The sequence below is a fragment of the Temnothorax longispinosus genome, chromosome 6 (genome assembly GCF_030848805.1).
Source record: "Temnothorax longispinosus isolate EJ_2023e chromosome 6, Tlon_JGU_v1, whole genome shotgun sequence".
NCBI classification, from domain to species: Eukaryota; Metazoa; Arthropoda; class Insecta; order Hymenoptera; family Formicidae; genus Temnothorax; species Temnothorax longispinosus.
In genome coordinates, this window is record NC_092363.1 from 14,712,979 (window position 1) to 14,728,175 (window position 15,197).

The 15,197-nt window shown below is 41.3% G+C and overlaps 1 protein-coding gene and 1 long non-coding RNA gene across 2 annotated transcripts in view; both read right to left on the reverse strand.

The window, feature by feature from the left end:
* Positions 1-933: 933 nt before the first annotated feature.
* On the reverse strand, positions 934-2,112 carry LOC139814292 (uncharacterized). Its single transcript, XR_011732407.1, has 2 exons — positions 1,741-2,112; positions 934-1,646 (listed from the first exon to the last, which is right to left on the reverse strand). It is a non-coding gene; the product is annotated as an uncharacterized lncRNA (long non-coding RNA).
* A 630-nt stretch (positions 2,113-2,742) lies between these two features.
* Positions 2,743-15,197, reverse strand: part of LOC139814288 (uncharacterized) — a 34,882-nt gene continuing 22,427 nt past the window's right edge. The window contains exon 12 of the mRNA XM_071780455.1: positions 2,743-14,566. Within this exon, the coding sequence (XP_071636556.1) occupies positions 14,412-14,566 (155 nt within the window). The 3' untranslated portion in view covers positions 2,743-14,411. The remainder of the gene's footprint in view (positions 14,567-15,197) is intronic.

The following is a 15,197-nucleotide window of genomic DNA, read 5'->3' on the forward strand; positions in this document are numbered from 1 at the left end:
ACCTTTACCCACCCCTGCTTGCGGAAGAGGGGCTACCACCCCTTCCCCGCCTACATATGTGTACTGTCTATATATACACAGATCAGCAAATTGCTTCTCTTAGAACTAATGTTACTTTATAATACCTAAAAAAAAGTATTAAAATAAGTTATGAAACTTAAGGCTCCTGGGTAGTCACCGCGGCCATATTGGATTCTTACTATCGAGGCGAGGAAAACACCCAATTTTGTTGTGCATGCCATTTTCAAATAAAAAGACATTTCAATAAAACATCACTATAGATTGTTTCAGAACACTTTCGAAATTGGCCGAAAACTACCCTTTTCCCTCGACAATAAACAAACAGAGCCATAAAACGAAGCCTAAACATACGGGAAAAACAGCCGTTTAACGACTATCGAAAGGAGGTGAAAACGTTCCTTCCGCATGCAAATCTTACTTTTCGGCCAATTTTACGACTTTCACGAATACTTTAAACGTTAGAGCACAAGCACAGAGCGAATAATAAAGAAATAGCACGCACAACAAAATAGGTTGTCAACATGTCACAAGACAGAATTCTCCATTGGAGAGAGTGAGAGGAGAGAGTTCTGATTTCTGCCGCGACGGTACGTCGCCACCGTCAACGCAGAGTTCTCGGCTCAGGAAGGGTGTTCTGGATAGTTAGTCAAAATGCTACGAAGTTGATGGAAATTTAATATCATATATTCTGTATTCTCTTTCAAAGTTCGGGACTAAATTTCAAATCGATTCACAATTTAGATAAAAAGTTATTAATTTTTTAATATCCGTTTTACAAAGGCTTACAGAGAAAAGTGTAAACAGCGGGAAAGGTCAAGAAATATGTTTTTTCTGTTTTGCTAACAACTCTGTGGTATAACAATACAAAAAACATTAGATTGAACAGAAATAACAGAATATAATATACAAAAACTAGCTGGTTACCCGGGCTTCGCCCCGGTGGACATATGTAATAAGACACGCAAATAGTCTCTCTCTCTCTCTCTCTCTCTCTCTCTCTCTCTCTCTCTCTCTCTCTCTCTCTCTCTCTCTCTCTCTCTCTCTCTCTCTCTCTCTCTCTCTCTCTCTCTCTCTCTCTCTCTCTCTCCCCCTCCCTCCCTCCCTCCCCCCCTCTCTCCCTCTCCCTCTCCCCTTCCTCTTTTTAAGAATTAAAAAAATCGGTTTCCAGAAAATCGGTAACGAAAAACTACACACTCTATAGCACTCCCCGGAAAATTCTATCCCTATTGTATATACTTGCGGTAAAAAATCTGTCCAGCTGTTCTTGAGTTATAAATGGTGTAACTAACCCGACTTTGTTTTATATATATATTATAATTATATATTATATATTATATATATAGATGATAATTTCGCATACAATAAAAAATCCCGATTTTTTTCAAGTAGGGGAGACCGAGGCTAAACCACCAGTTTTTTTTACGGTGTCGATTTTTAACAACAAAATAAATACAAAATTTATTTAGGAAATTTTTATCTACGTCGCTTTGTTTAACCGGTATGGAGCAAAAACGACAACGGTGCAAAAATTGAAATCTCAAAAATGCCGGGGTTGAACCGCCACCCCCCCCCGGGGCTAATCCGCCACACTGCATTTTCAATACATATACGTAGTACATCTAATCCTGAAAAATGATAGGATACATTTTAATAATTGTTTTTTAAGAGAAAAATATAAAAATTTGTATGCGAAACGTTATTAAAAAATAATTGTTTTACCTATTCCATAAAACAATTTAGGCACGTGAATACAGATCCTGACGAGCGCACGACGACGACGACGACGACGACGACGACGACGACGACGACGACGACGACGACGACGGCGGCGGCGACGGCGACGGCGACGGCGACCACACCACCACTACACTGACACTGACACAACGACCAACAACGACGATCTACTGCGGCCGGGACGATCTACCTCGCGCGCGGCACGTCAACTCTCACGCGGAAATCGCGGAATCTCAGAGCCGTGCCGTGCCTCGCCGTACCTCGCCGACGTGCCGTGAGCGCGAGCGATCTCGAAAACGACGGTCCGCCATCTTTTCGGTCGGCCAAAACACCCGCTTTGCGACGATACGTGCGTACCATTTCCCTCCTATACAAACTGACGCACGTGCAAGGGAAGACAGAATCACGCTCGAGGGAAACCTAACCTGAAATCGCCGTGAGCTGAAGTCGTGCGCCCGGCGCGCCACAGTGACGAGACTGGCGGACCAGCCCCGGGTGCTTACTGGCGGATAAGCCCCAAACATAAGTTTCAGGTTTGATCGCCCACGAAATATTAGGCATAAACGATAATGAAAAAACTACACTGGATTCGTGTTCAGCATGCATTACTCTTTATAATCACGTACCTCGAGATTTGGAGAGCAAATATTATTGCCGATATTACAATATTTTCACGCGCAGAAAATTTCACTTTCACCTTCCGAAAACACGTTTGCCCTCGTAAAAATCATAACACGGCAGGTAACCTGCCGAAACTCCGTTGGTTACATGGGTACCATAAGCAGCATTTACAATGTTAATAGCGAGTTCGCACAATATACAGATTCCGAGATATTTGATTTGGCGGTTCAACCCCGCTGGCGGTTTAGCCCCGGTCTCCCTTATGCTGTTGCGTCGAAACGCGCGTAACGGTGTACTCAACATATGATAAAATAATCGTCATAACAGGAAGAAAGGCGGAAAATAACCAAGTTTGTTGTAATCGTCTTCGTTGCAGTCAGTTAAAAATCTTTTATTTGCTTTTGTTTTTTCAAAGAATCCGTTCGCCCCGTCACAATTACAAAACACCTTTCGTAGCGAGCGCGACCGCCGTCGAGACCGCCGTCGAACTTGGAATCGGGTTGGAGGATGCGACGCTCAACGGGATCTCGTGGTCCGCCGGGCTCTCGTTTAAGAATCACTATGCTCCGTCAACACGGTTGTATACATGTGACATAAAGTATTATGCTTATTACACGCTATTCATGTATATGTATATATGTATAAGATATACATACTTTTTCTTTTTTTCGTTTTTTCTCCTTTTGTGTACGTGTCTCTGTGTGTGTATGTGTGTGTTTATTAGTTAACTGTGTTCTCTCTCAGCCCTGATGAAGTACGTAATGTAGTAAAATATATGAAAAATCGCTATACGTAGGCCGAAGTAACGCGGTGTCGTAAATGCGAACGTCTTTCTGCTAGATGGAAATTCGATTCCTTCGTTCTCCACCACGTTCTCTAACAAACGCGGAAAACGGGGAAATAACGTTCGAAGAAGCGAGAATTCGAATTTGTCCGTTGCGAAAAGTCTAACATTCATTTTTACCAATGCAGATTATATAACTTTAATCTCGATTTTAACTTACTTCTTATCTTTTTCTAATTCTTAGAACTAGACAAAGATAAACAGTAACCCAGCAAACACAGAATACACCGAGTGCGCAATTTGATAGCAAATTACGCACTCGGTGTATTCTGTTTGCTGGGAAGTTAACCCAAGATTAAAGTTAATCTGCATTGATAGAAATGGACATAAGAGGATTGGTTTCAGGGGAAAAAAATAGCTGCAGATTATATATATACATATATATATATATATATATATATATATATATATATATATATATATGTTACGGGCAAAGTCAGCATGGTGTGCAGTGTCGGCAGTGCCCGGGCAATGTCAGCATTGCACAACGCGACTGGGCAAAGTAGTTTATTAGCGGACATTGCCCGGTTTGATGAGGGCAAAGTTAACACTGCCCATCCAGCGATGGCAATGTCAGCAACGATTATCACATTGCGGACTTTGCTCGGTTCAAAGTGGGCAATGTCGACAATGCTAAATCTCCGTGGGCTAAGCTGCGCTAAATGTATGGTAATTCTTCAGTTTAGCTACCTCAGCACAGAAATCGATGCAATTAGGCTTAATCGACGCGTTTTTGCACGAAACGAACGAATCTGGCAGAAAAAAGTGTCGCTCTGCCCCGCGACGCGAGATATTAATCATTAAAGTTGACAGGAATCAGGTTATGACTCCTGTCATACCGACGACATGTAGCAACACTGAACGTGCCCTGCGGCCATATGCGCATGCTCAGTGGTCGCACGCGCATGTAAAACTGCGCCAATTTTAAATGAATCAATCGTGCAGAATAACCAAGCATCTCGATTCAAGCAATTAGGTCTCACGCTGGGAGTTTCTTTAGTTTAATTATGCGTGGGAAGCACACACACACACACACACGGGGGGGGGGTGCGAGGGGGGGGGCCTTCGGAACCCCTCCATGCATGTGCTTTATAATTTCGCTTTACAACTTAGCATGTACTTTATGTTGTAAAGCGAGGTCCACGCTGCCTACCGACGGGTGGGTGCGGGGGAGGGGGGGCCGAAGGCCCCCCCTCGCACCCCCCCGTGTGTGTGTGTGTGTGTGTGCTTCCCACGCATAATTAAACTAATGAAACTCCCAGCGTGAGACCTAACTGCTTGAATCGAGATGCTTGGTTATTCTGCACGATGTAACTGTTTAATGATTTTCGTTAAAGCAGGGCATACACACGTGTGTGTGCCCTGCTTTAACGAAAATCACAACTTCTATAAAGCAGGGCATACACCAGCATACACACGTGTGTGTGCCCTGTTTTAACGAAAATCACAACTTCTATAAAGCAGGGCATACACACGTGTGTATGTGCCCTGCTTTAACGAAAATCATTAAACAGTTACATCGTGCAGAATAACCAAGCATCTCGATTCAAGCAGTTAGGTCTCACGCTGGGAGTTTCATTAGTGTAATTATGCGTGGGAAGCACACACACACACACACACACGGGGGAGTGCAAGGGGGGGCCTTCGGCCTCTCCCTCCCCCGCACCCACCCCGTCGGTAGGCAGCGTGGACCTCGCTTTACAACATAAAGTACATGCTAAGTTGTAAAGCAAAATTATAAAGCACATGCATGGAGGGGTGCAAGGGGGCTTACATGCGTGAGCGCACGTGAACAGAAAGGCTTTTCTCCCCTGCACCCTCCCCCATGCATGTACTTTATAATTTTGTTTTACAACTTAGCATGTACTTTATGTTGTAAAGCGAGGTCCACGCTGCCTACCGACGGGGTGGGTGCGGGGGAGTGGGGGGCCGAAGGCCCCCTTCTCGCACCCCCCGTGTGTGTGTGTGTGTGTGTGTGTGCTTCCCACGCATAATTAAACTAATGAAACTCCCAGCGTGAGACCTAACTGCTTGAATCGAGATGCTTGGTTATTCTGCACGATTGATTCATTTAAAATGGGCGTAGTTTTACATGCGCGTGCGACCACTGAGCATGCGCATATGGCCGCAGGGCACGTTCAGTGTTGCTACATGTCGTCGGTTCAACTTTGACGATTAATATCTCGCGTCGCGGGGCAGAGCGACACTTTTTTCTGCCAGATTCGTTCGTTTCATGCAAAAACGCGTCGATTAAGCCTAATTGCATCGATTTCTGTGCTGAGGTAGCTAAACTGAAGAATTACCCTTATTTAGCGCAGCTTAGCCCACGGAGATTTAGCATTGTCGACATTGCCCACTTAGAACCGAGCAAAGTCCGCAATGTGATAATCGTTGCTGACATTGCCATCGCTGGATGGGCAGTGTTAACTTTGCCCACATCAAACCGGGCAATGTCCGCTAATAAACTACTTTGCCGAGTCGCGTTGTGCAATGCTGACATTGCCCGGGCAATGCCGACACTGCACACCATGCTGACTTTGCCCGTAACATATATATATATATATATATATATATATATATATATATATATATAGTCTCATCGGGTTCTCGAAGGGATTGAGTTAAGCCGGTATTCATAGTCCGTTCTTATTTCAAGACCGTCTTAAGGGTCGACAGGAGTAACACTACCGACCTCTGTCGGGTTGCTTAGCTGCGAGTCCGTATTTTATTTATTATAAATTTTTTAAGAGCCAAAATGGAAAATCCGGCTCTATACCGGCTTGCGGCTGATCTTACTGATTAAAACGAGCATAAGTTTAATGAGATTCGTTAATTAATTTGGCTAAAATTTGGGAAAAACCGTTCCTAAGCAGCTTTGCAGCTCTAAGCAAGCCTGAAAAGCTGCTTAGAAAAGGTTTTTCCCAAATTTTAGCCAAATTAATTAACGAATCTCATTAAACTTATGCTCGTTTTAATCAGTAAGATCAGCCGCAAGCCGGTACAGAGCCGGACTTTCCATTTTAGCTCTTAAAAAATTTATAATAAATAAAATACGGACTCGCAGCTAAGCAACCCGACAGAGGTCGGTAGTGTTACTCCTGTCGACCCTTAAGGCTCCTGGGCTCTTTCCCGACATCTCATGAGATGTGACGTCATCAGAAGCGAGAAATGTTGAGAATTGACACGTTGAGAATTTTTGCGTAGTATTTCCAAATAAAAAGATATTTGCTTAAAATAACACTACACATCACTTCAGCACACTTCGAAAATACTCCGAGTTGAAGTTAAGTCTACCCCTTTCCCTTGACAGTTAATAAACAGCCGTAAAATGATGTAATACGAAATCTAGTCATGCGCCTACGCACAAGCAGCCTGCATCGTATCACATTCGTTTTACGGCTGTTTATTAATTGTTAAGGGAAAGGGGTAGACTTAACCTCAACTCGGAGTATTTTCGAAGTGTGCGGAAGTGATCTGTAGTGTTATTTTAAGCAAATATCTTTTTCTTTGGAAATACTACGCAAGAATTTTCAACGTGTCCTTTCTCGTTTCTGACGTCACATTCTAACATGGCCGCGACGAGTACCCAGGATCCTTAAGTAATGTATTAAGATGCTAATACTGCCTTTGACCAAACTTAAAACGATCTTAAATATAAGATCTGACTATGAATTCCGGCCTTAGATCGGCGGAATCCCAAACAGCACAGTATCCAAAATCAAGCTAATAAGACGTCTTAAAGACGTCATTAAGACATTATTTAGACATCATATCGTAATAAGATGTCTTTAAGTCTTATATTCCAATTTTGGACATGCATGCTGTCTGGGATCACGCGTATTCGATAAGATATCTCGTCCTCTCCACCGCCTTATTGAGGATTTTAAATACATTCCTCTCCTGTCTCTTCTTGCTTCTTCACGTCATCGCGCGACCCTTACTCCGCGTTCGTTGCATTGACGCCACCGCGAGACCTCGTCGAAAATCGGTCATCACAATCTGGCTTTCTTTTCTCTTCACTCCAGACACATCTACGCTACGCAGCGCGGCGATTTCGGATGATCGGAGCATTCTTCCTGATCTTTTCAGCCACAATTTTCAGTTTTTACGGCAAACGGTTCGAGAGATTTGATCCGGAGAATAAGGTGCGCTAGGCATTTCGGAACCGGAATTATCTGAAAAAAAACGACGTTATCTATTTACATTCTAAGGTAACCGATTAATCGAAATCCCTCAATTCCCCTAATTTAAGATTGTTAAGGCCCGGGCACACAGAAAAACTTAAGCAGTAAGGAAATCAACGGTATATATACTGAGTCGCTACCGCTTACATTATGTCTTAAGTTCTTGACTGTGATTAGCTGATTTGCTTACTGCTTAAATTTTTCTATGTGCCCGGGCCTTTAATCGTGGAATTGTCGACGCGAGACTTTAGAATTCTCGAAGACTGTCGGTTCCCAGATAATACAATGGCCACGTTCAGTAGACACAACTGTTTGAGTGTCGTCTTATCGACACGCTACGCTGATTCGTTGGGTCTAAAAGTAAGAGCCAATCACGTGCTACTGAGCGGTTTTGCTGAACGCGCCCAATGTCCAAAACCGGACATCTTAAGATGTCATTAAGACGTCTTATGTCCAGATTTTAGATGTAATCTGAGCTGTTGAAAAATCGCCGTTGCTGCGTTGCGAATGTACCACAACTTACAAAGAATATCGCGTTGGCCATCATCATCATCCTCATTATCACCATCAACATTGCCCGAGCGCTGATCGCGGTAGAGCAGTCGCCGTTTCTTTTTGTTTTGTTCACAGCTCGCACGATCAACGCTTAATCGGCTCGCGATCACAGCACTTCGCTTCCACGATCGTCATTTTCTCTCGACGAAGATCACAATTTACGCATCGCGCGACAGAGGACAAAAATTCACGATATACAAAGGTGCTCTGCGTCTACGTCGGCAGAAGTATTACAATTAGCGAGATCTACAACTATATATATAATACGTACATATATATATATATTTTTTTTTTATATTTCTTTGTCTTATTTTACTCGTGTCCGTTTAGTTGCGTGGCGGAGTTAGATCGGGAGTTAGGGCCTTGGCACATAGAAAAACTTAAGCAGTAAAACTTATAAGCAGTAAGAAATCAACGGTTTGGATTCGCTGCCGCTTAGGGCCGTGCCTTAAGTTCTTGACTGTGATTGGCTGATTTGCTTACTGCTTGAGTTTTACTGCTTAAGTTTTTCTATGTGCCACGGCATTTAGAGTCGCGCCGAGAGGGATGATGCCGCACCGATGAAAGAGTTAGTTTCGTGAAATGTCTTCGCGGTTTCTCTTTCTCTCTCTTTCTATTTCTCTCCCTCTCTCGTCAATATAAATCGTATTCGAAGGGTAGCGCGATAATAATAAAATTCAGTTGACGTAGCGGGGAAAAAGTTGCATTTCTCGTGGCAAGCCTCCCCTGAACGCGCGCTACGGGGATTTTCGCAGATACGAGCGATTTTTAAATCTTGGTGATCGATTGTTACAAACTGTCTTCGTCTTTTCTCTTGTATCGCTGCAGATATCTCCGGGTGAGATAGAATGGGTGATCGGAATCATATATCTTTTGGAAGAACCCTTTAAAGTCAAGTGTTTTTGTATATCGAAAGGGAATAATGACAGTTATTTCCGAAAGTATTCCCAGCAAAGCAAAGCAAACACCAAGTAACATGCAACTTACATACTTATAAATTTCCTACTCAACAATGTAAACACATATGTTATATTGCATTTACATTGAGAAGAAAATTATAACTTGCATGTAAGTTGCATGTTACTTAGTGTTTGCTGAGTTGTTTCCATCCGATTAAGCTATTCTTCCAAGAGAAACGTGATGCGCCCTTTTTCCCTGGAAGATCTAAACTACCGTCTCAAACAGGATATATCTTCGCTAAGGAAATATCGTAAAAAAACATTCGTTCTTCGTCATTCGCCCAAGTCCGATTATTCGGTTACATTTGATAGTTTCGCAGCAATTCTTAAAAATGTCTGTTACTGCGCATCTCTTTACGGGATTGCGAGCGACCTTTGTACCTCAAAGATTCAACAGCGCGACCGTTTGCGTTGCGAGCTTTTTAACATTAAAACCATTTTTAGCGATAAAGCTTCGCAAAGTTAGAAAAACAGAGTTTTAATAATAATAATAAAACTATAATATCATATAATAGAGATTAATATCTTATTAAATATATAGAATGCCCAATGTAATGCAATTTCTATTAATTAGGGAATCTCTATGCGATAAAATAATTAAATTGCTATTAAATTCCACTTAAAATTTAAAGAACACTTGGTTTTTAGCACCATAGTGCTTGAATTATCAATATTATAATATAGTTTTACAATTGCTCCCCAACAAAATTTCAAAGAGGAAATATAATTTCAAATCTGTCAAGAATTTGAGACTGAAAGAGATTTTTTTTAGCAGCTTTTTCTATATTTCTCTCCGATCAAGAACAAATCTGTATACGATCTTATTAAACACTGCTCTGTGTTTCCATTTTGTATTAATTACAATGTTGATTCGGGATAACTAAAGGCACCTAACGTCTCGCTAAATGCTGTTTCTGCTGTGCAACGATGATTAATCGATAATATGATGGAATTTCCTCGTTCTACCGATTCTTTTAAAGGTTTCTGTATTCGTCTCAAGTGCCAGAAATAAAAAGAACACTTGGCTATGAAATTACAATCGTAAAAGTAATAGCAGAACCAGAGGAATTCCGTCTACGCATGATACACAACTTTCGCGAATCGAGAGCGTACTATTTATTTTTTCGAGGCGTAACAACGAATTGGATCCTAAATCGCTGTTCTTCGCGTGTATTACAGACAGTGAATTAACACGATTCACGGCACACCTCGCTTCGTTAACATCAAAGGATGAAAGATTAACTCTCGAGACTCGATTATATTCAAAGGACCCCGCACGATTCTTATTGTATCATGTACTTGCTTGTGTACATCATCTCCTCTACTACAGTTACAAGGGGGGGGGGTGGGCGGCATTCATTCACGGACATTCATAAAACATACATTATATATATATATTTGTGTGCTTGTCCGCAATGTATACATATATATACATATATATATATATATATATACATATATATATATATATACATTGCGGACAAGCACACAAATGCAAACTCGTGTAGACAAACGTACAAACGGTTCTTGTAAAGGAGACTTTTAAATGCCTATAATTCTTTTGAATTAGTTTTTACTAATCATAAAAAGTTGATGAAATTTGAGGTTTTTCAATAGGGACACAAGAACTAGTAGAACTACAACATATCAAGTCAAGCAAATTGACCGAAAATGTTTTTCTCATAAAAATCATGAGGGATCCTTTCGCAGTCTGCATTTTTTGATTGACCGACTTCCTACTTTTCTTTCTCGAAAGACACCATAACTATTCTAGCTTAAGATAAGATACTCACTTTGCAAGCTATAAATTTCGATCTCGCGAAGTAGTGGATCGTCCTATAAACTGTGCTATCGTATCAAATTTCAAAAATGGAAAAATGACGAGAAATACCTAAAGTACTCTCTTGCAAATTTTGTTTTATTCTAGAAGATGTCTGCATCCGCACCGTTTTTTTCTTTCGAGACCCGTGCACTTCATTATGCTGATAATATAAAATTGATTTGTCTGTCGTAAAAATCGTGAATGTGAGTGTAAAGTGACAGGATGCGAGAGATTTCCCGATCTATCGAGGACCCTTAATCGTCTCTCGAGAGTGTGTCCAGGATAATAATCGCGCTCTATATATGTATAAGTTGCAGCAATAACTATCAACTACAATGTGTTATTTTGCACCGCGCATCGGAGCCTGCGGACTCGTCCGACCTAAATTTCTCGGTGGCGCTATCGGAAAAGTAAGAGGTAGAAAAATATACGTGTGCTGCACGCGCTGCGTATCTATTTGATTCGGTGCAGCAGCAGAGAACATGATTCAACCTTTGAACGCATAAAAAGAGATCTCATCGTGAGACCTTGTGATATTACTTTTTTTATGCTGTTCTTCAGTATCTACGATCAAATCGCTTTCCTCTTATAAAAAATCTTCATAAATCTTTAAACTATCTCTTTCGACGATACTCGATATAAATTAAATCGAAATTTTCTGCTGTTTTCCGTGAACTTTCATTTGAACGTTCATGCATCCAAAAGTTGAAAAACTGTTCTCAGCTCTGTGTGCTCTGGTAACAGACACGCGTGCATATACGTCGGCACAATATATTCGTTTACTAAAACTCTTCATCGAAGTACATCATTCGAAAGTATGAAATTAAGGTTTTTCCTACGTTCTAACATACATTCTAAATATATCTTCTAAAACACTTACGAATCTCTCTCTGAAGAACAAAGGGAGAAGATTTTTCTTCTTAAAAACAGATGCGATAATAGCGCCTGGTCGAGAGAACACCTGTTACGCTTAAAAATTTCTTTCATCTGTTACTTTCATATCGCTACACCTGTTGTAGCAAAAAGATGAAAATGTTTTAGAAGGGAGAAGATAGAAAGATAATAGAAAATTAAAGATATAAAATTTGGAGAAAAATTAGAGAAAAGATTGGACAAAGTTGGACTGTTGAAACCTGCTTTAAATAGGCGATGAGGATGTCTCCACCAAGCAACTATTTACACTTTCTTGTACAATTCGTCGTGACGAGCGGCGCGTGTTCTTCTTGCTTAACTACGAAAACTACTCGTCACCTACGCGTACGCACGATGGGGATAATACTACAAAAGTCTCGCACGCACTATTTACCAGTTAATCTACGTTATCCTTCACTTCTTCGAGTCCAGATGGCACCGATAGCGCGCGCTATTCGCTAATCATTACTCTAGGTGTATCACTTAGAAAAAAAAGAAGAGTTGCTGGGCATCCCACGAAAATCGGGCAAAGGGTCTAGAAGATCTCGGAGAATCTGCTAAGCGAGACTTATGATTCTACCCTGTTTTTACATCTGTACATCTGTTAGAGTTTGCCTATAACTTTGCAATTTTCAGCTCAAGCTTTATCGTTACGTCCGCCAAACCGGTAAGCGTTTACCGCGGACAAATAGTATTGTTCTTGTAAATATTTATCAATGTTAATCAAGTTGCAAGATTTAGATCGATGCTTCTCTCTACGTGTTGCTCCCCAAAGAGGTAAAGTCACGTGTACAAGAGAAAATTTCTAAGAAAGGTCAAAAGACTAATAAACTTCTAGTCTATCGGATTGTCTAAGCTTCCTTTGTTCCGAAGTAAGACGTAATGGAGAGCGAAGAATCAGAGAGATAAATAAAGTTCAATCCACAAAGACTCTGATGTAATATCGATTGGTAAAAGACAGAGGAAATTTGGCTAAATCTCATCAACGTTCAAGTGAACGATTCTTGTGATTTCGCTGAAAGAGATAGAGAGAGAGAGAGCAACATCTATGTACATGTATATACATATGAATTGCCAAGTTTTCGTGGTATACTCTGGCACGCATACGACATACGTTTGTGTACTTGCGAAATCCTATCAGGATCGATACTTAGTACTAGCTAAACCGACTTCGTTCACATCTCGTTCCACTGCCGAGATACTTTAACTTAAAACACCGGGAACTCTCCACTTTGATCTGGGATACTGGGATAGACAGATCGATCACTTACAAACGGACGATGGAGTAGGAACGAACTCGAAGAAACCACTAAGATATAAGAGTACTTAATATCTCAGTGGAAGAAACTTGGATTTATTTCGGCGCGCTAAGCCCTCAGACGATGCGTTCTCCATTCGACAAGGGTGCAAATGTACATTATTAATTTATGTCGCATTTCTAAAACTAACGAATGCTGCATTTAATGTATTCAATTAAAACTCGTTCAATTTCTCATCAAAATTGAAAAAAAAAAAGAATCCACAATTACGTTCGTTTCATTTTTCTTTCTTTATAGAAATGTTAAATTTTTGATCAATCTGATCAAGTATCAATGTTACCACTTGTCGCACGCAGTTACATATCTGTATATTCTGTCGAATAAACGCATCGTTCGCAGGTCGCCTGAAATAATCGATAAGTATGCCAATAGAAAGAACGCGAATGGAGCGGGGAAGAAAAGATGTTCACGAAAATCACGGAAATATTCGTATATTCGAATAATAGATCGCGAGTATTGCCATACCAACGAATTGCACGAGGGGGTCGGGGGATGTGTACAAAATGCAATTATCACAAACGCAGACCCGGGAAACATACGTCGTGCGTGCGTGTATCCTCGCGTGTCCACGGAGAGGAATACGAAAAAGTACAAAAATATAGGAAATCGATAATCAGCGTAATTGTCTCGTAAAATAGTCTTTTAGATATCAATGTAGCGCGATCGAGAGATCGAGAAACGGAATTTTGTTTCGCGGCTCTCACGGAGCGCGGGTTCTTTTCTTTTTTTTTCTTTTCCTTTTTTTTCTTACAGAACGCGCGATGTACGTACGAGTACGCAACGAAGGTCACTCTCGTTCCTACGCCATTAGCTTCGTACGGGGGCCTCTCTCTTTTAAAGAGTTGTATAGCCCTCGCGCAATCGCGTGCAAGAATAAACGAACGGAGAGTAGACGAAGAGGCGAGAAGAAAAAACAAGATAATGGCAAAACGCGCGTGACTTTCTCGCGGAAAGAAAAACGCATTTGTCGGCGCGTTTGCACGCACTTTGTTGAAAAGTCACGGCCAGCTTACGTGCGGCTGGGAACTCTCCCCTTATCATCTACCCTTCTTCCTTCTGATACCACACTCCCCGTCGTCAACATTTCTCATTTGTCCTCGTACACACATACAGACACATACGCGCGCATTGTTCTCATTTTATTTATCCATCCCGCTGATACACTTTGTGCCTCGCATCCGTCCCACTTTATGATATATTCCGTATCAACGAAACTTTAGAAAAGCAGAGTTTTGTGTGGTCGACGGACGTGGAAAGACAGAGCCGAGTGGTCGCACGGTGCAGCGAAGCGGCCTTCCTCATTCGCGCAAGGACTCCTTATCCGAAAAGAATTTCTCCTTCTCCTCATCTTCTTTTTCCTCATCTTTCTTTTATCCCACTTTTTCTTTATCTGAGACAGCGCAGCCACTTGGGCAGCATGGCTGCGCATCTCAAATAATCTCAAATGGAGCCGCTGCTATCACCAGGGAACACCATCATGTTTTCAGCTCCGTACGATGGTGTCGGCGAACTCCTCGCGTCCAGGGACGCCCTGCTGGCGGAACTGAAACTGCTGGAGCTCAGGTCCTCGTAACTGGCCACCGATTGACTACCACCTGAAAAAAATACAGAACTGATCATCGACGAGTCGGCGAGGAGCGCGGTTTCTCGTGCACGGAACTCGTTGCCGCGCTTTTAAGAGAGAATCATGCTGCGCGTAACAAAGACACTTATAACTTATTAGCCGGTCATCAGCTTACGTCATTGGCCTTAAGGACAAAGGTCGATTTTTTTGTAGAATAATAAAAAATTGTTCAAGGTGCAATCTTGGGAGGTGCATATTAGAAGTTTTCGTTTGATGATTTAAATTAATAGAAGGTGAGATAGTTGAGATAAATTGCACTGAAGGAGAAGGAAGAAATAATTAAATTAAGATTCCAAAATCGAATATTTATTTAGCCAAGTTCTCAAGTTGTTTTATTTCGTCGTCTACTGAATGTTAGTAAATTTTTCCTTGAGACCGATGACATATATGTCAATAGATCGTTAAAACCAGAAAAGACTTCTTGATCTGTAGTCACGTGTGCGTCCAGCAATGAACACGATTGTCGTATTTTAATGTTCAATTAATTAATAGCAGATTCAAAAGCGAGAATATACAGACGTATTTGATGGAGATTTAATTAATAATTCGGAGCTCTCCATTGCACGAACATAACGTTATAAATCTATATTACAGATTATGTT